This window comes from Pseudochaenichthys georgianus, chromosome 10, assembly GCF_902827115.2.
Source record: "Pseudochaenichthys georgianus chromosome 10, fPseGeo1.2, whole genome shotgun sequence".
In the NCBI taxonomy this organism is placed as follows: Eukaryota; Metazoa; Chordata; class Actinopteri; order Perciformes; family Channichthyidae; genus Pseudochaenichthys; species Pseudochaenichthys georgianus.
The window spans coordinates 27,153,312-27,180,157 of NC_047512.1; the positions used below are offsets into that span (position 1 = coordinate 27,153,312).

The window sequence follows — 26,846 nt, forward strand, 5'->3', positions numbered from 1 at the left end:
TGGGCTATATAAATAAACATTGATTGATGATTGATTGATTGATTGATTGATACTGATTTGCAAAGCCGGCACTATGTAGTTGTCAGATTCCTCGACGATCTAAAGTTGTTGATCTAGAGTTGTTTTTGTCCATATTCTGTTCTTTTTCATTATCAGCCAATGTGTGAGTTGTTAGCTTCCATCACGAGCAAGCTAACAAGACGGCAGAACAATTTGTCGGGTGTCAGATCTGGAAACTGTTCTTAAGTGTTTGCCTATTAAAAATCAGGAAATCCAGGCTGTTGCTGAATATGGATTTTTATGTTGGAGACATTGGCTTTCGATTTCATGATGTCAGCTCCAAAATAAAGTGATGGAATTCAGGTTCAAACTCGCTCTTTAATGTCACATTTCTGCTCTGACATGAACTGACAACCATGTGACAAATAAAGGCAGGTATTTGAGCATTATACCAGGCACGAATTTAAAGTTTTCATCGGTATACGTGCGGGAAAGTTTTCAAAAGTTGAATTGCATCAGTATGTGTGTCATTTCATGAGTTTGAATGCATTTTTCCTTTAATTTGAAAATGGTTGTAATTATTGATATCGTCCTTTCGAAAAGCTAATGATGACAAAAAAAGATCTGCAATCTTTGTCCTAACAACTGAATACAAAGTATTGATTGCAATGGAAAAATACAGGGCATCTATTTGACAAACATTGTGTGTGCTAGTGTTGAATAATGTGAGATGGATTTGGTAATAGGGTTGTGCCACGGAGAGAGAAAGAAGAAAGCCCATTACCTTTACATTTGACAAGAATGACAATGCCTTGTTGCTATTTTTTCTCTTTGAATGTGGAATAATTTGAAATCATCAGTGATGGGGAAGTGATCGCTTTGACTGAACCATTGCAGTACTACCAGATTTTCAATTTTCATTTGAATATAATATCTACATAGAAGCCTTCAGGTCATAAACGCTCTGAAGCACAAACCCAAATCCCATGAAGTCCCAGCCCAATCTTAAATTATGAATTTGATATGCTATGAACGCATATGTTCTAGAGAGCCCTTTGGAGCTCTTATTATATCGTCAATGGGGCAAAGTACAAGCCTACTGGGAGAGCTATCTGAATTATTTTCTTTAAAACTCTGTTATGCAAATTGTGAATCTATTCCCCTGCGCCTTTTTGTTCCCATACAAAGCAAGAAGGCAGTAAGTAAGTCACCCAACAAAATACACCCTTTTGAATTCATCATTAAAAGGCCACTATCTTCACTGGCACACTAAAACTCAACCTCGCCTTGCTTTTCTTTTAAAGCGATCATATATGATATCAAATATTATTTCCTCACTAGACTGATGTTGTTAATTGTTTGTCATGTAGCTTTTGATAACCTGCTTTCTCAGGAGGATTGTGTTAATTATGGATAATGAGGAAGCTGAGCAGAGGCACGCTGCTTAAAACAATTCTCACCTCAGTGCTAACGCTTTCACATTGGCTTGTTTTGGAGGGGGTGGCTGGACAGTTGGTTTTGACCATATTTAGCTCTGTTTTTGTTTGTTTTTTACTTTTTATATTCTTGTGGTTAAACACTTGCCCTCCCTCCCAAGGTGTCTGTTTGTTCTGTTATTTTAGGCTGTGCTTTCTTTGGTTATAAACCTTCCTTCTCTGTTTTTTGGAGCGAATCTTCATCAATATTGTTTTCTTTCCCTTCTTCCTCCCGACCTTCGTGTCACCTTCGGCAGTAATGCCGCGGTTCACAGAGCAAGTGGAGTCTGCGGTGGAGGCCTTGAGTGCAAACCCCACTCTACCTGTGGATGAGAACGAGTTCATCGACGCGTCCCGTCTGGTTTATGATGGAATCCGCGACATTCGCAAGGCTGTGCTTATGATCAGAGTAAGTTGCACTGTTTGTTTTCCGTTGGTTTTTAAGATTTATTTGTATTATCTTCCCCCTGTTGTGTATAACATCTGGATATAGCAAGAGGCAACTTTGACCTTTTCTTCACTAGACGATAGACAGAGTTGAAACTGTCAGAAGTAAATAAATACTGTTCCACCTTATAACATGTATAGAGCAATCTGCCTTTGGACACATTAAGAAGCTGTAACTCCTGAAAACCTGTTTAACGGTTCAATCAACGGTACTCATTTAATGATTACAATCTTTTCAGGATTTTGTAGATAATAACATAAACATAGTAAGAGAAAATGTAATTAAAATAAAGCAAACATTAAGAAACATTAATATATAATAAAAATAAACTGCATTAAAAAGAATAATAAATACTTTTCCAAATACACACAAAAGCATGTACAAACATCATTAAATATAAATATTGGATAGAAAGAACTCGATTAGAAATGAATGAGCTCTGCTGTTACACATAGATATAAATACATATAGTTAATATATCATATATTGAATTACATTAAAAAGAATGATAAATACTATTCCAAATACACACAAAAACATACTTACACATAGTTCTGTGGACCAGATGCTCTTTTTAATGATATGAGAGAAACTGTATGTGCGTGCAGGAGCCAATGATTAACTTGTCTCATGCTAGAGCATACCTAATTGACCAGTCTTGCAATCTAGTGCAACGACAGCCTTAGTTGTCTGCGGGTTAATGGCCTTTGCTTGAGGGGAACTATAACTGAGACAGATGGTAGTTGGGTACCTAATTGACTGTCAATGAGCCAACAACAAAACCCACTCCAGTTATAAAAATAAATGGATAGTTCTTAAAGCTTTATAGTATAACTAGTTTGACTACTCAATATAATTAGATCCGGTATACAGTGGGGCAAAAAAGTATTTAGTCAGCCACCAATTGTGCAAGTTCTCCCACTTAAGGCAAGACACCCCAGGTGAATAGGGTAATTTTTTTTAACTTAAAGGTATCAGCTAGACATTTCTCCAGTTAATTACTTACAATAAGGCAATTGTCTTTTGCATTACAAGTTTTCTGAAATAGCATGTTTAAATATGCAAATTATCCATTATCTCATTAAATATGCACATATTTTAACACATTTCAGGAATCGAAATCTGAACTTTGGATAAAGCCAGATTCAAAATTGTTTCATTTTGTAGTCATATTAGTATCTAAGGCTTTTACAGAAGGGATATTGGATATCTCTCTTTATCACTCCATAAATCAGAAAATACTGTCAACAGCCCTAAAATATCCATTTCCGCCATGTTTTTAGGTATACAATGTTGTATAATTCAGGCTATGAATGATATATGAACAAACCCTTCTATAAAAGCCTTCATAATATTGATAGGAATATAACTGGAAGGTTTGGTGTCTCTACGTGCTACTGAAGTTGAAATTTCGAACTCAGAGTAGGAGAAAAAACTCATTTTGAGAAAACAACCTTTAAAGATTGCAGTGCTAGCTAAACCCTCCTGTTCTTTGGATGACAGCTTGCGCATCGACGCACTCCGTGAAGGTATTTCATGTTCGGGGTCATTTGTTTTTTGTATAACCTTGCTTCGTGCAAGTGACAATTGTTGTCGTCTTCTCTGTGAACGTTTTTTTCGCCGTTCTTTTGCCATTTTGAGATTTCAATTTCTAGCGGAAAGCTAACCAGGAAGTGTTTTAGCACACCACGTGACGCATCTGAACGAATCACGTTGTCAGAAATTGACACCAGCCAATGAGATTTCGTTTCTTGGTTTAAGACACCTTTGTGCTTTCACGATTGGTTGCTGATACAAAGGAAATGACCATATTTGGATCCGATGAGATTGTGCAGGAGAGACACAGCTTTCCAACGATATCTCTGTTGACATGGTGCACACAGCGGTCGCGGTACTTTATGTTACGTTAGAATGCTAACTTTTGGTGAATTTAGGAGAAATCTACAGATGCAAATTGACAAACTATAGTAAAATAAACACTTAAATGTGTATTTTGTACGTTTTCCTTCCAAAAGCCTGAAAGAAAACATGTTATAGAATCAAAATAGCACAAAATCTCAAAATTGACCAGTACTTGAAAAACAATGTTGTTGCCTGCCGTGTCTCGCTTAAAAAGATGAGAGGCCTGTAATTTTTATCCTAGGTACACTTCAACTATGAGAGACAGAATGGGGGGAAATAATCCAGGAAATCACATTGTAGAATTTGTAATGAATGAATTGGTAAATTCCTCGGTAAAATAAGTATTTGGTCACCAACAAACAAACAAGATTTCTGGCTCTCACAGACCTGTAACTTCTTCTTTAAGAGCCTCCTCTGTCCTCCACTCGTAACCTGTATTAATGGCACTTGTTTGAACTCGTTATCAGTATAAAAGACACCTGTCCACAACCTCAAACAGTCACACTCCAAACTCCACTATGGCCAAGACCAAAGAGCTGTCAAAGGACACCAGAAACAAAATTGTAGACCTGCACCAGGCTGGGAAGACTGAATCTGCAATAGGTAAGCAGCTTGGTGTGAAGAAATCAACTGTGGAAGAAATTATTAGAAAATGGAAGACATACAAGACCACTGATAATCTCCCTCGATCTGGGGCTCCACGCAAGATCTCACCCCGTGGGGTCAAAATGATCACAAGAACGGTGAGCAAAAATCCCAGAACCACACGGGGGGACCTAGTCAATGACCTGCAGAGAGCTGGGACCAAAGTAACAAAGGCTACCATCAGTAACACACTACGCCGCCAGGGACTCAAATCCTTCAGTGCCAGACGTGTCCCCCTGCTTAAGCCAGTACATGTCCAGGCCCGTCTGAAGTTTGCTAGAGAGCATTTAGATGATCCAGAAGAGGATTGGGAGAATGTCATATGATCAGATGAAACCAAAATAGAACTTTTTGGTAAAATCTCAACTAGACGTGTTTGGAGGAGAAAGAATGCTGAGTTGCATCCAAAGAACACCATACCTACTGTGAAACATGGGGGTGGAAACATCATGCTTTGGGGCTGTTTTTCTGCAAAGGGACCAGGACGACTGATCCGTGTAAAGGAAAGAATGAATGGGGCCATGTATCGTGAGATTTTGAGTGACAACCTCCTTCCATCAGCAAGGGCATTGAAGATTAAACGTGGCTGGGTCTTTCAGCATGACAATGATCCCAAACACACCGCCCGGGCAACGAAGGAGTGGCTTCGTAAGAAGCATTTCAAGGGCTACCTATGTTGCAAATGTATTATCTTTTCAATTTACACACGGCATCTATTGCACGTCTGTCCGTCCTGGAGGGATCCCTCCTCTGTTGCTCTCCCTGAGGTTTCTCCCATTTTCCCCTTTAAACTGGGTTTTCTTTGGAAGTTTTTCCTTGTACGATGTGAGGGTCTAAGGACAGAGGGTGTCGTATTGTCATACTGATATTCTGTACACACTGTGAAGACCACTGAGACAAATGTAACATTTGTGATATTGGGCTATATAAATAAACATTGATTGAAGGGCCTACAGTGGCCTAGACAGTCTCCAGATCTCAACCCCATAGAAAATCTTTGGAGGGAGTTGAAAGTCCGTGTTGCCCAGCGACAGCCCCAAAATATCACTGCTCTAGAGGAGATCTGCATGGAGGAATGGGCCAAAATACCAGCAACAGTGTGTGAAAACCTTGTGAAGACTTACAGAAAACGTTTGACCTCTGTCATTGCCAACAAAGGGTATATAACAAAGTATTGAGATGAACTTTTGTTATTGACCAAATACTTATTTTCCACCATAATTTGCAAATACATTCTTTAAAAATCAGACAATGTGATTTTCTGGATTTTTTTTGTCTCATAGTTGAGGTATACCTGGGATGAAAATTACAGGCCTCTCATCTTTTTAAGTGGGAGAACTTGCACAATTGGTGGCTGACTAAATACTTTTTTGCCCCACTGTATGTTGAAAAGTAAGTGGATTTGTTTTTACTGCATCTAATGTATCCAGCACCTAATTAGGTATTTACTTGGGTGAAATATAATGTGCTGCTTGGTTGTATTATGCCATCTTCCATTATTTTCAACACTTTAATCTTTTGAATTGGAATCATTAGTCCTGACAGCACATTTTCTGTTGACAATGGTGCTCAAAACGGTGCCCGGGCAACCATGAATAATGCTGCTCAGACAGACAAAACCAAAGGAGAGGGGGACCATTATGCTGTATTTGCATTATAATAAGCAATTGATTTAAGATGGAGGTTTTAATTAGCATTCTTGAGTTGGACTGCAAGGCAGAGAACTACATTCACTTTCCCTCTGCCCTGGCTCCTCTCTTGTTATCCAGATTGATTAAGCTGTTAACATTGGGCCTGTGGGGCGGACTGAGCTCAACCTGGTGGGTAGGAGTGTGTATGTGTGCGAGTGCAGGCGTGCATGTGTGTTAAAAAATGATTTCCCAAAAATCTTGCTTGCTTAGAATCAGGGTTGCAAAGAGGCGGAACATTTCCGGTACATTTCCATGGGAAGTTAAGCTGGGGAATTTTGGAAATATTCCATATTGGAAACTTTCCATGGGAATTAATGGGAACTAACTGGGAATTGAGGGTAATCGAATTGTATCGTATCCAAGCATAAATATAAACATTTTGTTTTGTCATAAGAAAACATCCATGCAAAATGATACAATTTAAAAAAACATGACATTTCAACAGATTTATTTGTAAGTAGAACGGAACACGTTTTAATTATTTTATTAAACAATCATTTGTTCAAAAATGCACCCCCCCCATCCTGTAGGACAGGGGTGTCAAACTCATTTTCACCGAGGGCCACATCAGCATAATCGTTGTCCTCAAAGGGCCAGATGTAACTTATAAATGTAACTAAATGCAATGTAACTAAATGCAATGTAAAATAAATGTAACTACTCCTTAATGTTAAATAACTCTGAATTTATTACTTATTCAAGTTACAAATATTACATATATATATTTGCATAGATGTAAAAAATATCTTTGCTTGTTGCTTTGTTATTATAACAAATCCTTTTAATTTGTCAGGTTATGAAACCCACATTACTCCATCAATCAACGATCAAACTATCCAAGTTAATAAAGAAAAATAACATCAAACAGAAGTTATGACATTAACTTTGTTCAAAACTTGAAATAACAAATAACTGTAAAACCAACAATTGTGAGCTGCTAAGAACATGTGTGACAGATGTAGCATTTTACAAAAACAAATGGCTGCACACAGCCTTGCAGGGGGCATACATCCAACTAATGAGAGATGGTTTGATTACAGTAAACATTTGTCTGCATAAACACATAAAACCTGCAAACACTAAATACATTTCTACACATATAAAGTAGTATATGTAATAAACTCACAATAAGGGTTGTCTCAGTCCACAACTATATTGGTCAAGTTTTTAGGTTAGTTTTTGATGAGGAGATGCTGCCTGTCCTTGAACACACCATGTGGATCCCCTCTCCACCATCCTCATCCAACGATCATGTTCTGAAAATAACAAACACAAAACAAAATGCAAGCACAATCATTACATTGCACATAGTTTAACTATTCTTCTTCTTGGTTGAATTATATTTTATTAGGTTTTTAAAAATGCTTACCAATGTGTTTTCTGACCAGATGTCTGACACCGTTTTTCCATGGCCAGTGTGTCAATGTCTGGTTTTAGGTCCTGTGCTGTAGCAATCCGTAGAACAGCGTGGAGGTTGCCGTCAGTGATGCGTGATCTGTGCTTGTTTTTGTTTAGATTCATTATTGAAAACATCTGTTCGCACAGATAGGTGCTCCCAAACATAGACAGAACACGGGCAGCATGAAGTCGAAGCTGTGGCATGGAAGCAGGGGGCAGTAGACGGTAAAAGTCCTGGATTGTAGCATCCTGGAACTTTGCTCTCAGGCCACTATCGCTTTGAAGCTCTATTAACTCCATCTGAAGGTGTTGGGGTGCAGTGCACATGTCGGTGGTGAAAGGACTAGCAAAGATGGCAAATCCAGAGTGCTGTGCTCTGAAGTCAGAGAAGCGCCGATCAAACTCATTCATCAACAGGCTCAGTTTGGTAGCTAACTGAGCACATGAGAAAGTACCGGGACATGAGGCTGAGATGCTCTGACAAACAGGAAAGTGGGCAAGATTGTCCTGTTTCACTTGGCACATCCATAGGTCAAGTTTACGCTGGAAAGCCGTGATCGTGTCGGACATCTGCGTGATGACTTGTTTGCGTCCCTGCAGCTTCTGATTCAGTTGGGCGAGATGCTCGGTTATGTCACACAACATAGCAAAGTCACACAGCCAGTTTGGATCTGACAGTTCAGACAAGGGTTTTCCCTTACTCTGCATGAAAAGAGCAATGTCTTCCATAAGCTCAAAAAATCGTTTGAGGACTTTGCTCCTACTCAGCCACCTTACTTCTGTATGGTACGGCACGTCTCCGTGCTCCGAGCCCATCTCCTGCAAGAACAGCTGGAACTGACGATGATTCAGGCCACGCGCCCGAATGAAGTTCACTGTCTTCATGACCGTGGTCACTATATTATCCATCCCCAGCACCTTCCCGCACAAAGCTTCTTGATGGATAATACAATGATACGTTATCAGAGGCGTGTGACAGTTACATTCTTGCATTTTCTCCTTCATTAGTCCAACCAAGCCCACTTTTCTTCCACACATTGCAGGTGCACCGTCTGTAGTTAATCCCACCAAGTTTTCCCAGGGCAATGCGTTTTTAATGACTGACTTCTCCACCGCATCAAAAATGTCCCGTCCCGTTGTGGTCCCATGCATGGCAGCCACATCCAACAGCTCCTCAGTGACAGAGAGGTCCGACTTCACGCCTCTAATAAAAATAGATAGCTGCGCTGTATCCGTGTTGTCTGTGCTTTCATCAACAGCTAATGAAAAAGCTATGTAGCTGCGTGTCTCTTCGGCCAGCTGTGTTGCCAGGTTTCCTGCTAGTTCCTTAACTCGGTCCGCGATAGTGTTTCTTGATAAACTGACATTTTTAAAAGTCTGTATCTGGTCGGGACACACCTGCTCACAGACCTTCAGCATGCACTGCTTCAAAAACGTTCCCTCTGAAAAAGACTTTGAAGCGCGTGCGATTTCTTCAGCCACAACAAAGCTAGCTTTCACTGCCGCATTGTTTTTGGTTCTGGCTTTCGCGAACACATTCTGCTGCGATCGCAGTTTGCCTTTTAATTCTTGGGCAATTTGTTGTTTTTCTTGATGGCTGATTTTGGCATACTTAGCTCCGTGTTTGGTCTCAAAATGCCGACGTAGATTGTACTCTTTGACAACCGCCACCGCCTCATAACACAAAAGACATACCGGTTTTTCTCCTTGAAGCACAAACATGTATTCACCTTCCCATCTTTCTTGAAACAGCCTTCCATCTGCATCAATTTTTCTCTTCCTTGACATTTTGGGATCATTATTTGTATTTCTCAATTCCACTTGTTGGTTAAATCGCATCGATGTGGAAACACTGCAGTCTAGTGGCGGGATGCCGTCACTTCGCGGGTAACATAATCAGCATGTATTGTGGGAAATGTAGTTTTTGGTCACTGCACGCATTTGACTTGTTTATTTGTATACAATCAAACCTTTTAAGCTCTCGCGGGCCACATGAAATGACGTGGCGGGCCACATTTGGCCCGCGGGCCTTGAGTTTGACACGTCTGCTGTAGGACATGGGTCGGCAATAGGCGGCCCGCGGGCCATTGTTGGCCCGCCAGCAATAATATTTGGCCCGTAATTTTGAGAATCAAAAATAAAATATTATTTTGAGATTCTTTTTTTTTTTTTACAACATTTGACCTTGAGTCGCACATCAGGGTTTCTGTTAGCTGGTAATTACCGGTTTTTATCTGGTAAAATTCCTTAAAAACCGGTAAATTCAAAACCTGTTGGTCAAAATGTCTGGTAATAATTAGGGATGCTCCGATCGATCGGCCGCCGGACATTATCGGCCGATATTCACTCTTAATAGTTTGATCGGTGCTCTCTATAAAGGCCGAACAGGGGAGCTGGATCTGATCGATATGGACATAAACGCGAGTGAAGTATAACCGGACCGAGAGAGATCAGATCAGCTGCTGCATAATCACCTGAAGCCCCGCCCACTGTTTACCAGCTGCATGAGAAACTGACTGGCTGTCAGGAGAGAGGGAGAGGGAGAGAGGGAGAGGGGAAAAGAGAGGATCCGTTTCTCCCGTGTTATTATCCAAAGTTAATGTAAACGTTTGAATAATGTACTTCATCTACTACAAGTAGTTTGTTTGAATGTAATAATTATGTTGTTTGTGGAATCATTTATTGAAAAATGAATCTGAAGTTTTCGATCTGTAACGATTATAAACTGAAGCAATATAACAATTACTCCCATTAACTGAGTTTTAAACATCAGCATATCCTGTCATAGTCCGGTGATTACCTGCTAACGGAAACTTTGCTACACCATTCTTATTATTATTATTGAAACATGACCGGTAAGTTTCGAATTTGTCCGGTAAAATAAAATCTGTCCCGACATACATTCATAATGTCAGCCGAGGGAGGGGAAGCGGCGCAGTGGAAGAGCAGAGCACGAGGGAGAGCTGTCATCTTCCCTTTACAAGCTTCAAACATGTATTTATCGTGTGATTTTGGAAATAAAAGTTCCATATTCTGAAAGCCAAGACTTTGTTTATTTAAAATCAAACAAAACACCCGAAGAACTAGTTTTTTACGCAAATTCACGTTTATTTTGAAATGAGCCGTTGCGATTTCCGACTGATTTCGATAGAGCGGGTCACATATGGCAAATGTGTGGTTGTGGGGAACCAGGTCAATTAAAGTAGTTATTTAACTATTAAATACATTGAGTTTGAGTAAAATACTTGGTTACTGGTTAATTTAGGTTATAATATATTAAATTGCAAAGCAAAACATGCTGTAATTGATTTCTTTTGTCCTTTAATATTTTTTAAAGGTTTTCAACCTGAAAGAATCCTAATGTGTCCTTGAAAAGTTGAAATAAAGAAAAGGAAAAAGGATTCCAGTTGTCCATGCGTCCTCTGTTGCCCCTCAAGCCTCTCTTACTCAAATAAATGCCAAAAACCCAGAGAACTTGACAATACTTATCAGAATAAAAGTATGTTAAATAACACTGCTCCCTAGTTAATAACTCTACTTTACTCAGTGGAGGCTCGTCTATTGAGGACCATCCTCCCTACAATTTCAGAGAAAAATTAACTTTGAAGAGAACAATAAATACACCTCAATTTAAAAGATAAGTCTATTAAAATACAGATAATAGCCCCGGCTTTGGGACTGAAATGGGGCTAGAGAGGACGAGCCTCCCTTTGGGCGGGTCTAGCCAGAGGCTCTGGATTGGGCGCCTATATCATCAGTGAACCAATCAGCGGATCTGACTGCGCATCAGAGTGTTGATGGGGAGGGTTATCAGCGATATCAGAGTTTTTTCTGAACCGGGGAACAGGGGCGCTGCGCCCTCTTACCAAAATCAATTCCTTGAATTAGGCTTTGATTATGTTCTGGCCCGCCATCTTGTGGCTCAGCAAAAAATTGGCCCACGGCCAAACTTACTTGCCTACCCCTGCTGTAGGGGATGTGGTCTCAATAGCCATGCATTAAGCAGTGTGCTATGTGCATGTGAGGAATGGCATGGATATTCAAGTGTACTTGAATGGCATCTGTTTGTTTTAGTCAAGATTATGCTAAAATATACTTTCCCCAACTATATTTAAGTTCCCTATGAAGAGCCAACCTTCAATTTAGAAAATTCCCAGTTTATTCCCGTTAATTCCCATGGAAAATGTCCATCTTTGAAAATTCCCGGAATTTTGCAACCCTACTTAGAATTCATCCGTGAGATACATTCTGACATTGTTTGCTGAGCAAGAGATAGTGATGAGACTCAACTCAAACTTAAGCCACTATCTTAAAAGAAAAACGATGCAGTTCCCCATGGGTTTGCCAAGGTTTCTTGATCAGATGTGTGAGGTAATTATCCCAGATTGTGGTGTTTATTCCGAAGGAAGGGCCTCAGATGATCAGCTGGATAGTTGTGAACTTTGCTGCAGCATCTGCACAGAAGTCCACTTACACTCTCCTACCTGCTGTTGTTTGTAATGAAGTTGGGCAAGTGTAGCAAAAACCATGATTCCTCTCGAGAAGAACCCTTTCCCGGCTGAACTACCCTTCAGTGGCACAGTTTATAGATGAAACTCGGCATGTTTCACTCTGAAATATGAAATATCTGCTGAGTTAAGTACTAAAAGGCAACTTCTGTAGAGGGCATGTCCACACACTAGTGTTGCACGGTGTACCGATACTTGAAAGGTACCGCGATACCCTGCCGTTAAAAATGTTACGATTCTTCCGTTTCATTAGTATCGGTACTTTAAGAATGACGGGGAAAAGTACTCCGGTGAGAAAACGCTGTTTTAATAAGAGCCGTGTGTGTTCAGCGCTCTGCTTCCACTCCCTGCACTGCCTGCAGTCCCTCCCCTGTCAAGCACGCTCGAAGTCCCTCCCCTCTCATGCACGCGCTAGCTGCCAGAGCATGTGAGAAAACGGGGAGCAAGTGGCTGCAAGTGGGAGTGCAACTGCCGCTACGGACACCACGAGGCCTGTCTGTTGCCCCTTTCACACCAGCGCCTTTTCAGCTCCGGCTCGGAGCTAGAGCCTGAAAAGCGCCGGGTTCTCCTGTTCACACCGCAGCGGCGCCAGCTCTTAGCTCCGGAATCCGCTTCATTTCCAGCTCCAAAAAATTGTCGGTCCAGAGGCAAAAGCTTTGGAGCTAAGAGGCGACGTCGCTTACGTCTCTCTTACGTCGAGGCGTGCAGGAAACTAAACCCACCTCCCCTGAACACTGTTATGCCTGCCTGCAGTAGTGCTTATAAACACACTTTATAAAGTCAGGCAACACTAACCAGGCTTCGTGTGATTCTGTTTATTTGTGCCTTACTTTGACCATCCGTTCACTGTTATCGATCATTGTGGAGAGAGGCAGACGTGTTTTGTATTATTGCAGCTATCGGATGCAAGTAGTCAGTTTAGCTTCGGTTGCTATGCTAACATCACCCGTTTTATACCAGAGAAACTTTCATAACAGCGTTGTGATACCAAACAGTGTCAATTCAGACTGACACACATTCACTTAGGCTAAGGGAAGCTGGGGATATGCATCAGCTGCTTGTGTGAGTCGGACAGTGAATACTTTAGAGCGGCCGCTGCAGTGTGAGCTAACCGGGAGCTAACGGGAGAATAAACTCCTGTGGAAGAGCAGCCAATACTGCAGCGGTCGGTAAATGCTGCAGAAACACATTAATAAACAATGAACCACGGCACTCTGGAGCAAAGTATAAGGTTGGAGAAGTCGTTATTCAATTTATTCTGGCTTTGTGTGATTAAAAGCAACACGATCATCGACCCGACGCAGTTGTTGTTGTTGTTGTGAGCGCCGTAATGGCTGCCGTTGGGGGGCAAATCAGCGATGTAAACGGTGACGTCATGACGCAGCAAGGGCAGCTCTGGGGCGCCAGTGGGCGGTGTGAACAGAGCGGGAGCTGAAAAGGGAAACCGGAGCTGAACCAGAAAAGCTCCCGCTCGGAGCTAGAAAGGGAAAAGCGCTGGTGTGAAAGCCACATGTGAGACATGTTTTAGATCCCTGCAAACCAAGGGAGCCAACACATCAAACTTGGCTAAGTACCTGCCGACCGGCATCCAGAGCTGTTTAAAGAATTTAAAGACAGACAGGTTGTGATAGATAACATAATTACATCATGCTCAAGCCCATGCCCTCAAATATAAGTCAAACAAGTGTCATTTATTTTGTGACAAACGAACGTTTTCGTAGTTTGACGAGGCAATTAATGGCAATGATAACTGTCTAATATGGCTATCTTGTTAGCTAACTTACCAATGTGGCTAACATCTGCAATGTACATTTTGTCAATTATTTATATTACTGTACTATTACATTATTATTACATATTAATAAAATATAAAGTTAACTATCAAATAAATCACATGAACTCAAGTATAAAGAAGAGTCCATGTTGTAAGAAAACACTTAACAGATAAACTACCATTTTATTGATCATGAAAATAATAAAAGAAAAGGATCGAAAATTAATCGGAATCGCAATTCTTGACTTGGTATCGAAACCAAAATGTTGGTATCGTGACAACACTAGTCCACACACACAATTGCACATTCGCTCTAGCCATCTCACTATAAAGCTCACATGCACGCACGGCACAGTGGCCCACTCTTAAATCAGAGCAGACAGTTGTGTGATTGGGGCTACTTAAGATGGACAAGTCTTTAACCTCTGTAAGTGGCGCCCAGACGGTTCATGTTGGCCGTCCCCAGGATATGTGACAGGCGGACAGAGCCCTCTCCCCACCTACAGCGACATCAGAGAATATGCCTCCCAGACATCAAACTGTCTCAAAGTCAGGGAGCCGCTGACAGTGACACCTTATGATTTGTGCTGTACATCACAGCCCAAGGTGAATTTTCTGGCTCAGTCCTTAAAATGAAACATGCTCCTATCGCAGAGGCTACCAGAAGAATGTCACAAAAAGAATTGTAATAGATATTTTGACTGTTGAAGTGTCCCGTTCACATCAGCAAGCAGATATGATATGAAAGACTAGAGCCTTCTTTCAAGGGCTGTCACAATGCTATTACAGAACATTTCTCTTCTTCTCTATTACACTTCAGAAACAGGTGGAAATGATTATTTCAGCTTGCAGGCAGACAGTGGCGGGTCTGAACATTCCAAAATTAAATATTGATTAGTGTTTAGCCACAACATGAAAAATTGTATAATTTGCTTCAGCAGCAGTGCTACCTTTTCATAACCCCTTTTTAATTAAAACGGTAGCCTATTGTTGTCAAATCTCTCCAGTAGTGTCCCATCGGGTGCTCACTATGAGCTATCGTTTCTGAGCCTCCCACATTCATAGGTTATCTGTTGCACAGGCCACAGCAGGTGATATCTGCGCCCCACTGAGCAGCATTGTCTGGGTTGAAAGAGATGCCTATGAGTCACAGTTACAGCTTTGTATCCGAAACCCATACCCCCATTCCCCTGAGAACAAGAGCATCTCTACATTTCATAAAGCAGTGTAATGTTGTTCAGAGACCTTTAGCTATTTTTAGACGTGGGGCTCCAAATCCATTACAGAAGGGAGGTATTGAGACAGCTGGATAAGCACAAGTAGCGGCACAGGCGTGATAATGCACCTTTATCATCTTCCCTGGGCCCGTATCACCACCAAATACATTTCCCTGTCAATCAGCATTGTATTTTGCCTCAAGCATGACCTGTCGAGATAGAAATCCTTGTGAATATTAATATTCTTGATGGTGGCTTGTTTTGCATTCAAAGCTGGGGCAGAGGTGAAGGATCAGAGATGAAGTAGCAACACTCTTAGGCTGCGGCCACACGAGGACGAAAACGGTCGTTTGCGTTACTGTTTAGTGTCATATAGACCGTTCGGCCACACGAGGACGACCGAATACGGCACTAAACGACTGAGGAAACGATAACGGGTCCCAAGGTGGATAGAACGGCATACGCAACGCTCTGGGGGGTCCAACGGCTCCGTGTGTACGCCCAATACGATCATTTTCTGATAATGAGTTAATAGCCCCGCCTCTCCCCACCTCTGCTGCTCACCCCCGCGTCAAAGTAAACTGCACACTGAATTCAGATTATTTATCTTTCTCTCGATATGGACTTAAACGCGAGTGAAGTCTAATCTGACAGGACGGAGACACGCAGCTCTGCTCACCTGCAGCTCCTCCCGCTGCAGCAAAACACACACTTCAAGTCAGATCATCACCCTTAGCTATTTTGATTACCTCTCAAACTCCCTAAGCTAGTTATAAATATGTTTATTTTTACTGTCAGCCGGGTCACTCATTACTGGATGAGCTGCTGCATGAGACAGACACTGGCGCTGTCCGAAGAGAGGAAGGAAAAAGAGAGGCTCCGTGTATTTTATTATTATAATATATCGAGTCGTTATTCGTTTGTTTTAAAGCTCAATAAAAAACAAAGAAGACCTTTGACCGGCACTTTTATGATTTTGTCCGGAAGATTTAAACTTTAATACACGTTGACTGGCGAAAAACTCTGCCCGGTTCCCTCGGCCCCCACCGCGGAGAATAAACAGAAGGGCAACCATGACAACCATGCTTCTTCGTTGCTTTTGTCGAGGAAGTTACAGCGCCACGTACAGGCTCCTGCATATGTACTGCAGCTTCTCCAGCGGTTGCAGCTAAACGGAGCGGTCTCGTGTGGACAGACACTATCCGGATAACTATTGCGTGTGGACGGAAGCTTGTTTGCGTTAATCCTATGCGTTTAGCCGTTTTCGTCCTCGTGTGGCCGCAGCCTTAAAGAACGGCTCATGCCTCACATGCCTTTCCACAGAGAGCAGCGGCAGATGGGACTCAGAAGTATTTTGCCCCCAATATGTTTCATACCAGCTTTTTCTCTCTCCAAATGCACATGCTGCACATCACACTTGATTTACAAATGCATTTAGAGTTTATGGTTTATTGTAACGAGCTATGGGGAAGAAAACATGTATTTGATGCTGCCCTTGCTGCAGCGTCAAGGCATTTCTCTTAGATGGTAACCAGGTTGGTTATTTGATAGTGCTCAAAAGGATGTAGTGTAGCAATATTCTTTTATGTTCTCCCCTAAAAACGATCTGCTTTTACTGACCTTTCCCTCTTGTTACTGCTCTTCCCCCCCCCCGCTCTCTCTGTTGATCCATTACAGACTCCAGAGGAGCTGGACGACTCTGACTTTGAGACTGAAGACTTTGATGCTCGCAGCAGGACCAGCGTGCAGACGGAGGATGACCAGCTTATTGCCGGCCAGAGTGCACGGGTAAGATGTTGTCACTTCTTGTGGTATTAACAGACATTTATTGCTCTTATCTCCTGCCTCTAAAATCGTACACTTTCAAATAGCATCAATAATACCTGATTAAAAAGTAACTACATCTGTGAAGAAAAAAAAAACACCCATACATTTGATTTGAATTTACTAATGAACCATAGATGTACTCTCTCTTGCAAATGTAATAGTAAATTAATATAGCTCGTTTAGATTAGAGGAAATATGTAATGACTCGCTTGGTACATACAAATATAGTTCAGAATACTATAATCACAGGAACAAATTATCACCAGGCTGTAGTTTCAGAAAATAATTGTACACATTTAGAAAATTAGTCAGACCGTTTATTGAGGGTCGTTTGTGATTGTACGGTCATGTGAGCGCTTTCAGAGGCGCTGTTCTCTAAAACACTCCACCCTCATACTTGCTGTTAATTACGCAGAGTTGGCTTCACGCCACCATAACTAAAGTTTTCCCTCATACAGCTCTTGTTTACCACCACCTCCGTTGTGTGGAAAGCAGTTGCTACCCACAACTCACTGAAGTAAAATCAAGACTTCAAAAGATCCAACTCCAATCTTGTTGTTGTTGTTGTTGTTGTTGGAACCAGTCAATTTCCGTTGCTGGTTGAATGTTGAAGTTACATTTTTCTGCAGCCTACCTCATAACAATACAAAAATAATTCTGTTGTTTGCCCTCTTTATAAAAGTTGGGGAAATAAAGTGTTTACAAAATAAAGAGTAATTTAATTAATCTCAAAATTCCCTAATGGTGGAGCGACCCCTCAGTACATTTCCATTCTGTTTGTTTTGTTCTCCAAAGCTTATCCGGATGTTTTTTAGGTGTGGGCTTTTCATATTTGCTCTGCCCTGAACAGCTTTGTATAAGCTTAGGTGACTCTAGAGAGAGACTCCCATTTACCAGTAATGGAATGAACGCTCACGCCATGATATTCGATTTCCTGCTCTTAAGTGTCTGCCCACTTCGGCCTCACAAGCTCATTCATTGAATGTCTGATTGCCTGTTTGGAAATTGCCCTTTAACCGTCAAGCCCAAGAGGATTGATAGAAATGGCGCTAAACACATTTGCACATGATATTAAGTACCGCTAAACAAATGCCCTTATATTGATCTCCTTCTCTGGCCAGCAGGGCAAGGAGTTCAATAGATGTATATTTTTCCAGAATCTGTCACGTAATATTACTTAGTGGCTGTGAACCTCCTTTTGAACCTAGATCAAATCCCCACTTAACCTGGGCCAATCAGGGACATGTCTACTTGAGAGCATTGGTGATGACATTTATTTACAGAAAAGAGACAGCAATTTATGAGGACATTTTTTTTGTCTTTAGATGCAAATATACCAAAAACAAGAGACATACGCTACACCTTTTTCATGTGCACCAATTAAGTTGAATGCAGCCGAATTCAACAGCTGAGCTATTAATTCTGCATTTACAAATACAACGAAGTATTATCACAATTTCACCAAACTGTCGATCTACTAAGTTATATGGGAACAGTAGGCCGGCTATACTCAATGCAAAATAGATAACTCTTTACTTTTTACTTGTTCTTGGGCAACTGCACAAATCATTGAATTGCCTGATTTAAGCAAGTGTAGAAATGTAAGAATAGTAGTATAGTGCACCATAGTGTCACTGCACCATGCTCTTCCCTGGCAAGAAAACACGTGTGCATCCATGGAAACCATAGGAGATGATGTAGAACAAAATGCCCCGGAGACAGCAATGGCCTCCCTAACAGTATGTTAGTATGCTAACCCTCTCCGCTTCCCATAATTCCTCCTCCAGGCTGTCATGGCCCAGTTGCCCCAGGAGCAGCGGGCGCAGATTGCCGAACAGGTGGCTAGCTTCCAGGAAGAGAAGAGCAAGCTGGACGCAGAGGTGTCCAAGTGGGATGACAACGGAAACGACATCATTGTGTTGGCTAAGCAGATGTGCATGGTCATGATGGAGATGACAGACTTCACCAGGTGAGTGCGGACAAACAAGCTTGGCTCACACCCAGGGCCTTTTTTTCTCTCCTAGCTGCTGATGGCCCATTTTTTAATTGTAGATATTTGTCCTGGCCTCAGCAGACATCTAAATGAGTGGTTTGTGTTATGGCTGCACATTTGTTTACATATGTCATCCCACAGTCCTCACATTAATATTCCAATAGTAGTGCAATTCAAGCAGAATGCCTCCAGGACAAAATGCATGTTTAAGTTAAGTCAAATACAATCACCCTGTAAGCCTACTTTTTTCCCCCAACATTCGCCCGTGTCTCAATATTACTGCACCCAGTTTAACACTACTGTTCATGCATCAACGTGCTTCATTTTCCCTAAGCAGCACAGTAGGTAGAATTTTATTTTCTTGATTATTTTCCCTTCCTCCCCTAATCTTAATATGCACAACCATAAGCAGTGCATCAAATCTCTCTCTCTCTCTGGTACACGAAAAAAGCCGGTGTGCACTGTAAATCTCACTCTGCAGAGCTGCTATAGGGTAGCCATGTTCCCCCCTTCAATGGTTTGTTGGGACAATAAACATAGTAGAGAAATTAGTAAAAACAAAAACTCTGCCTCTACTTAACAAATGTGTAACGGTGTTTGAATCTGTGGTTACAAGCAACTTTCAAACGTTTCGTATTTCAGAAGTATTGATTTAGCAGAAATGCAGTTTGTATGGCAACTCTTGCTAGTTTAACCAACTACATGAGAGAGATGAAAAATGTATTTCTTAATCAACATCACATTGGCTTTACAACATCAAGGATCCAAATAAAAGTGAAAGCATGCAGCGACCACCAAAATAAAAACAGAATATTAGAAGCGATGTTTAACTCCAAGATGAATCGATACTCTTGCTCAGACAACATTTATGTAATTTCTTCTCATCTTGCTAAATGTTTTCTTCAAGAATCCTGCAGCAAAATCACAACAAGAAAGAAGAACTGATATGATTTATAAACGGCATGTAATTTATTTTTTATTAATTTCGAATTTTAGATTTAGTAGTTATGTAATTGTGTAAATGTATAAATAACATCAGAATTCATCCCTAGGTGTGGTTCAATTAAGACTTTCTGATGAGCCTTGGCCAGCACTTCTTAACTCTGCATGATCAGCTCAGGGGTTCCCAAAGTGGGGGTCGCGACCCCCCGAGGGGGCGCGAGATGATTACAAAATAGAAAATAAAATAAAAAACAGTGTGCGTGAGTTTGTGTGGAGGATGTGAGGAAACATTTTGACTGTATTTGTATGACTGTGCCTTTTTTAAATTCCAGTGAATTACTCACGAGTACATTTTGTGCCTAACTCTGAGTCACATCCGTAATGACGGTGAAATGCTGCCTCTCAATCTTCATCCTTGAATGGCTCAAAGATCCCGTCTCCTCGGCCAAAGACATAGAATACTGGGAAACTGAAGCCGAGTTTCAAATAGTAGCACAGCAAGGGATCCGACTGAGGTCACACAGAACCATGCCATTTTTCATTTGCTGCCTATTCATCCAAAGGACCAAGACAAATAAATGCTGCCACTGAAGACACACATGTCAACGGAATGCAAATCATGCTGATTCCACAGTGCAAGCCATGTTTCTTTATTAGATGGCCTCAGCTGTGTGTATATATTTTAAAAGGTTATTGATTGAGGTGACACCTTTATATCAACATACAGGCTGCTTCTCCCTCTGTTTTAGAGTATAAGGCAGACCAAAGGCATTCAAATGAAAAAGATCCTCAATTAGGATAAAGCCTATTGATGCTTTCTTTATACTGCTCTTACTGGAACACATTTTCTACATGTGCACCATTCCAAGCCTTATGGCTCAGTATCTGTATACAATGCTGCATACATCCAAATGTAGTTCAACATCAGGTCTGTAGGACATTTCCGAAACTACAAAGCTACGCTGGTAAAACACAAACAAATATAAATATTTTTTTTAGAATCCAACAAAGTATCTCAACACATCTTGGTCAGATTCTGGCTGCATATACATATCAAATATGTTGGTGCTAATCAGGTGTCCTTTTGCTAAATTGTGGTTGCGTTACTTTCGCAATTGTTATTTGAGTACTACTTAACAGTACACGAAACGATTCAAGAAGAGAAGTACTGCTTCATACCGCTTTCTTCTGCTGACGAGGCATTTATTTTGACACTGACTGGATTTTAAACCCTAAAAAAGCCAAGCCTCTTATCTCCTACACATTTCATCTAGGATTTAGATCAATCAAAACTCCACTCTAAATCTGCTTGAAAGAACAGATGTGTTTAATTTGGAATGCCATTCCAAAGTCGAATATCTTCAGCGGCAAAATAAAATCCAAATTAAATTTACATTTTAGAAATCCACCATGGCTAACCTTTGCAACTGTCACCTAGCAGCAGCAGCAGCAGCAGCAGCAGCAGCAGCAGCAGCAGCAGCAGCAGCAACAACAACAATGTGATGTCCCAACTAGAGCTTAGGAGCCTTAGAGTGATTCTCCTGATTTGATGTTCACATCAAATCCAGTTTCGCATCTGGATTTGCATTATAATAAAACCTTTCTACGTTGGCTATTCATAAGTTACTTTATTTGTTCTTTAAATTATTAATGTTATCTGGGGTTGCTAAGTTCTGTATTTAGGGAGTATTTTGGGTCAAGGTTTAATGTCTATGACCTTAGCAATCAGTGTAATAAGTACATTACATAATATATGTTCAGTGTTTGGCCATTAGAAATAGAGCTTTTAAAACAAAGCAATGGGAATGGCTTGTGTTTCTTTGTTTTTAATAGTGCTCAGTTTTGTTATTCAGGGGTTAATACCTCAATTTAGTATTGTGACTTATTTTCTGCCCTGAGCCTTTGGATTTAAGTCTGTATATATTAGTGGTGTAACGGTTCACAAACATTTTGGTTCGGTACGTACCTCGGTTTTTAGGTCACGGTTCGGTTCGGTACGTTTTCGGTACATCAGAAAAAATTATCACAAAACATAACATATTTTTGGGGTTTTTTGATTATTATTAAACTGTGAATAATGTATTCACTCAAATAAATAGAAAATATAATAAAATAAACATTAAGGTGCAGCATTTCGATGAACTGAAATAATCTGTATTTGAACTTTACTGTACTAGCACCGAAGCAGCCAGTTTGACATTAGGACTTGCTTGTCATTGTATTTTCATGTTTTTTTTAAGAAAGATGAACTTGTCTACATTGCTTGCCAAAAGGGCAGATCTGCTGGCACTAGCAACGTCTCCTGCTGTGGAGAACACACCCTCTCGCTAGGGACAGAGGTAGCAGATACAGCCAGGTAGCGCTTTGCTAACATGTAATAGCTTTTGCTCGGTCTGAACTTTTTGCGAGTGGTGGAGGCTTAAATGCTAGCGGGAGTTGGGTTTGCACTTCAGTCTTTTTTCTTTTGGTACCGGTGATATTCACGTTCGGGTGATGCCTTTTCAAATGAGTGTGCCAGTTTGATGTATTGCCAGCCGCGTAACCAATTTTAGTTGAACAATGCCGACAAACAGCTTTGGTTCGGTCCACCTGTCTTTGTCCGTCATCCTTGTACGTAACTGCGAAACCAAAATGTTCCCAAACCGGAGACTTCAATGATGCTGGAGGATTTTCGAGCTCAACTTTATCTGCGTTCGCCATTTCGACAGTTACTCAAATTACTGACTACATTTGAACGCATCCCTCTGACCAGCTCTCATAGTATGCCTCTCGTGCAATGAAATTACTTGCTCGCTCTATGACGCGTTGAACCCAATGTGACGCAGCACCTGAGATTACTTCCAAAAAGTTGTTCACGTTCTCAATTTTTTACGTTTGTTATATTCGTTCGGTACACTTCGGTACACACGTGTACAGTACCGAATAATTTCGGTACGTGTACCGTTACACCCCTAGTATATATCCAAGTTTTATTGTCTGACAGAACACGCACGAATATCTGTCAGGGTGGATATACATCTTCACAATATGCCTTGACTCTCTAGCACAGGGGTGGCCAACCAATCAGAGGTTAAGAGCCACATTTTTTCTATGTTACTGCAAAGAGCCACATCAAACACAGTCACTGATACCGCTTGTTTCAGTTTTTTGTTTTCTGGAGACAAGATTTGAACCACGTCACTGATGCATTTAAATCCTCTGGAGCAGAGAGAGGAGCTGTGGATTATTGTTATTGATTCATGCATCAGTGTTTCTTAGGGTCAAAACACTAAACTCACAACTTAAAATGAAAGTGTTTAGTTTATTTAATAAAAGAGCACATGTTCAATGTGAAAAGTGACAGTAGTTATAGATTATTTGCAATTTGGTGCTATATATATTTAAGAAAAAGAAATTATATATATTTTTTAAACACCTTGAATTTCAGGGGCGGGCTCCGTTGGCGGGGCGCAGCGCCCCTCCAAGACAATGGTAGGGGAAACACTGGATAGTGTTTAATCAACGATAGGTTTCCCCCCCCCCCTCAAAGGTGATTGGGTCACTGCATCGCAGGTATTATTGTGATTGGCTCTTGGGCCACATCAAATTAGATGCGCTGTCATCCTCTCATACTGACACCTGACACCACACATACTTTCGTCCCGGCTCCCGGTGTGTAACGGAGCGATTTTATCCGAGCCCAAACAACTTTGACCGGCCAAATTACGTCAGAATTATCAGCATTCAGTACTTAACAGACCTACTAAATATCAGGTTTAACTGTCAGGAGTAGCTAGTGTTGTCACGGTACCAACATTTTGGTTTCGATTAGGGATCGACCGATATGGCTTTTTCAAGGCCGATACCGATACCAATTATTAGTAATCAAGGAGACCGATAACCGATATTTGGAACCGATATACATTTGCAGTAAAATCAGAAAATCTTGGTGTCAAAATGTAGAATAACACAAACTCCAACACAACTCAACACAACTTCTTTGAAATGCATTTAAGCATAGCCTATATTATGTTTAATGAACTTTTAAACATCTTACAACTGGTTTCCTCTCTGTGCCCTTTTCTTTAGTGCAGCCATCTGCTATGAGTTAGAGAGAGACAAGAAGTGGGGCTGCAGGCTGACATGCTTAACTAACAATAATGCTTAATTTATTATATCAAACCAATGCCTGTCTATCTAGCATAAAATCCCAATAAGCTGCTAGCAACTGCAAAACACTAGTGCTAGCTAATGTTTTGCAAACTATTAAAAGTGAGGCTATTACAGTAGACCTAACGTTAGACTAGTAGCCTCACTTCTAATATTTTTCTAAACATTTGCTAAATACATGTTGGCTAGCTAATGAGCTTCACATATCAACCTGAAAAACTGCGATGCTTCACTCGCAGCCCCCCCTCCGCACCACAGTTCCGCTGCGAGACACTGCACTCTGACTGACTTCCCGCGTCCCTGTGTAACTGGGAAGCTGATAGAATTGGATCAATAGATCGTGCTGTTTTTGCAACTTCAGCATAGGGGATTGGGATGTTTATTGAACTTCGGCTTTCAACTGATTTACCTTCGAAACACATGTATGGCTCTGCCGCTCAGCGCTACTGCTTGCCTCTGTCTGTGTCTGCGTTCTACGCACCTGCCTGTAATCTGAGAAGGTCCCGCCTCTATGGCTGGCTCCCACCCGGAAAATCTTCAGTGTTGATTGACACTTCAGTAATAGCCTATCAGATAGCGCTGTGGGCGGGACATTGCTCGTGTACAGAGAGTGGTGACTGCAGACAGAGAAACGGCCGCATCAGAGCCAAAGTGTTATCGGCAATTTTATTAAAAAAAAGGCCGATACCGATAATCGGTCAAATGATGAATATCGGCCCCGATAATCGGCATGGCCGATAATCGGTCGACCCCTAGTTTCGATACCAAGTCAAGAATTGCGATTCCGATTCTTTTTCGATACTTTTCTTTAAAAAAGGGAAACAGTCTTAAATGTAATTATTGTGCTTTATTTCACACCAGAACCAGAACCATAGCACAAACTTTTAAACAATGAGAACAATAAATGAAATAAATGACAAGAGTTCGTATTAAATAAAAAACATTTCTCACAGAGGGGCCTCGTGGTGTCCGTAGGCTTGCCCTCACTGTCAGAGATATCGCTAAAATACTTCCACATTTCGCTTCTGGCGTCTTTTTTGTCAACAAGCCGAGGCGCAGCGGCAGTTGCACTCCCACTTGCAGCCATGCTTCTCGTTTTCTCACATGCTCTGGCAGCTAGCGCGTGTACGAGAGAGGGGAGGCACTTAGAACGTGCTTGAGAGGGAGGGACTGCAGGCACGGCTGCAGTGCAGGAAGTGGAAGCAGAGCGCTGAACACACACGGCTCTTATTAAAACGGCGCTTTCTCACCGGAGTACTTTTCCCTGTAATTCTTAAAGTACCGATACTAATGAAACGGAGGAATCGTAACGTTTTAACGGCAGGGTATCGCGGTACCTTTCAAGTATCGGTACACCGTGCGGAGTCAGTGTCTCTCCCCCAAACTCACACATATACAATTCGATATGAACTGAAGAGCCGCATGAAACTAGGCAAAGAGCCGCATGTGGCTCGAGAGCCGCGGGTTGGCCACCCCTGCTCTAGCACATAGAAGGTCAGTCGCTGGCTAATTCAGCCACTGCCCAAAAATGATTGCTCCCTTACCTTGAGCTGGCACAAAGCCCTGCCAAGGTTAATGCTGTGTGCGGTAATTGTTCTGGACCTCTCTCCTGACAAATCGTCGACTCCTGCATCGCTTATGGCTGTGTGGTGGCACTCATGAATAAGGCATGTGTGGCTTGGAAACATGCAACATATTTGGTAGCCACCTGTCTTCGAGCATTCTGTGCTGCAAAGTGCTCGTCCCTATGTGGCTTACACACATTTGGAGGCCTGCAGCTGTCAACAGACCCGAAGTCCCCCCGGTTTCTACTCCGTGTGCAAATCCACTACAAAAATGCCTCAAGGGTTTCTTCCGGTCAGGACTCTTTTTGTCTTTATCTGTCGACTCTTTGTGCTTTTCCCTATCGTTACATGGCGACCTACACAGCTGGAGAAGGTGAAGAAAATGAGCAGCTGGCACTTCATATCTCTGAGCTAAAGCAAAGGATATTTTTAGGAAGGGAACAAGTGGTTAGGGAGAAATCAGTGGTTGCTGGGTTTATATCGTGTCAAACTACAACACTATCAATCAATCAATCAATCAATCAATCAATCAATCAATCAATCAATCAATGTTTATTTATATAGCCCAATATCACAAATGTTACATTTGTCTCAGTGGACTTCACAGTTTGTACAGAATATCAGTATGACAATACGACACCCTCTGTCCTTAGTCCCTCACATCGTACAAGGAAAAACTTCCGGAGAAAACCCACAGTTTAAAGGGAAACATGGGAGAAACCTCAGGGAGAGCAACAGAGGAGGGATCCCTCTCCCAGGACGGACAGACGTGCAATAGATGCCGTGTGTAAACACTATACTAGCAACACTCTATTAAACATACTCATGCTGAGTCTTTTTCCCAGAAACGCATCACAATGCCTCTGGCTCTGTCTCTAGGGGTTGACTGGTCCCCGGAGAGCTTCCAGCCTGTGCTCTGAAGCGTGGCCTCTTCCACTTGGACCCTGACTAGCTTTACAGCAGAGCAGCAGAGGCAGTGCAAGAGAGGGGAAGGGTTGGTGGGGAGAGGGAGAAAGGGAGAGAGGGAGAGAACAGTACACAACATTCCATCTGTTCTGTGTTGGATTGCTAATTTTTTTGCCTGGAGAGAGCAGCTTTGAATCCAATTTGTACCTCTTGCCAACTGTGTCCCAGAGTCCCTTGTGGGGAGAGAAAAACCCTCGCAAATGGCTGACAAGCTTAACAGTGGGTCAGGTCAGGGCTAGACTGACCTGTGTTGGGACAGGCTTAGCTTGGCTCCAAAATGGTCAACGATGGATGTTTAACATTACCGCAATGACCAGCCTTTAAATGGAATTGTAATCTCATCCGT

At 41.6% G+C, this 26,846-nt stretch overlaps 2 protein-coding genes across 3 annotated transcripts in view; one reads left to right on the forward strand and one right to left on the reverse strand.

Moving 5' to 3' along the window:
* The window catches only part of ctnna1 (catenin (cadherin-associated protein), alpha 1), a 98,601-nt gene that overhangs the window by 57,196 nt on the left and 14,559 nt on the right, over positions 1 to 26,846 (forward strand). For both annotated transcript variants that reach the window (XM_034093137.2, XM_034093138.1), the window contains exons 13-15: positions 1,733 to 1,884; positions 16,736 to 16,846; positions 18,673 to 18,854. In XM_034093137.2, coding sequence (XP_033949028.1) covers positions 1,733 to 1,884; positions 16,736 to 16,846; positions 18,673 to 18,854 — 445 coding nt within the window. The remainder of the gene's footprint in view (positions 1 to 1,732; positions 1,885 to 16,735; positions 16,847 to 18,672; positions 18,855 to 26,846) is intronic.
* Positions 6,897 to 9,562, reverse strand: LOC117454064 (general transcription factor II-I repeat domain-containing protein 2B-like). Its single transcript, XM_034093140.2, has 2 exons — positions 7,531 to 9,562; positions 6,897 to 7,417 (listed from the first exon to the last, which is right to left on the reverse strand). Coding segments are annotated over exons 1-2 (1,869 nt in total). The 5' UTR covers positions 9,399 to 9,562; the 3' UTR covers positions 6,897 to 7,416.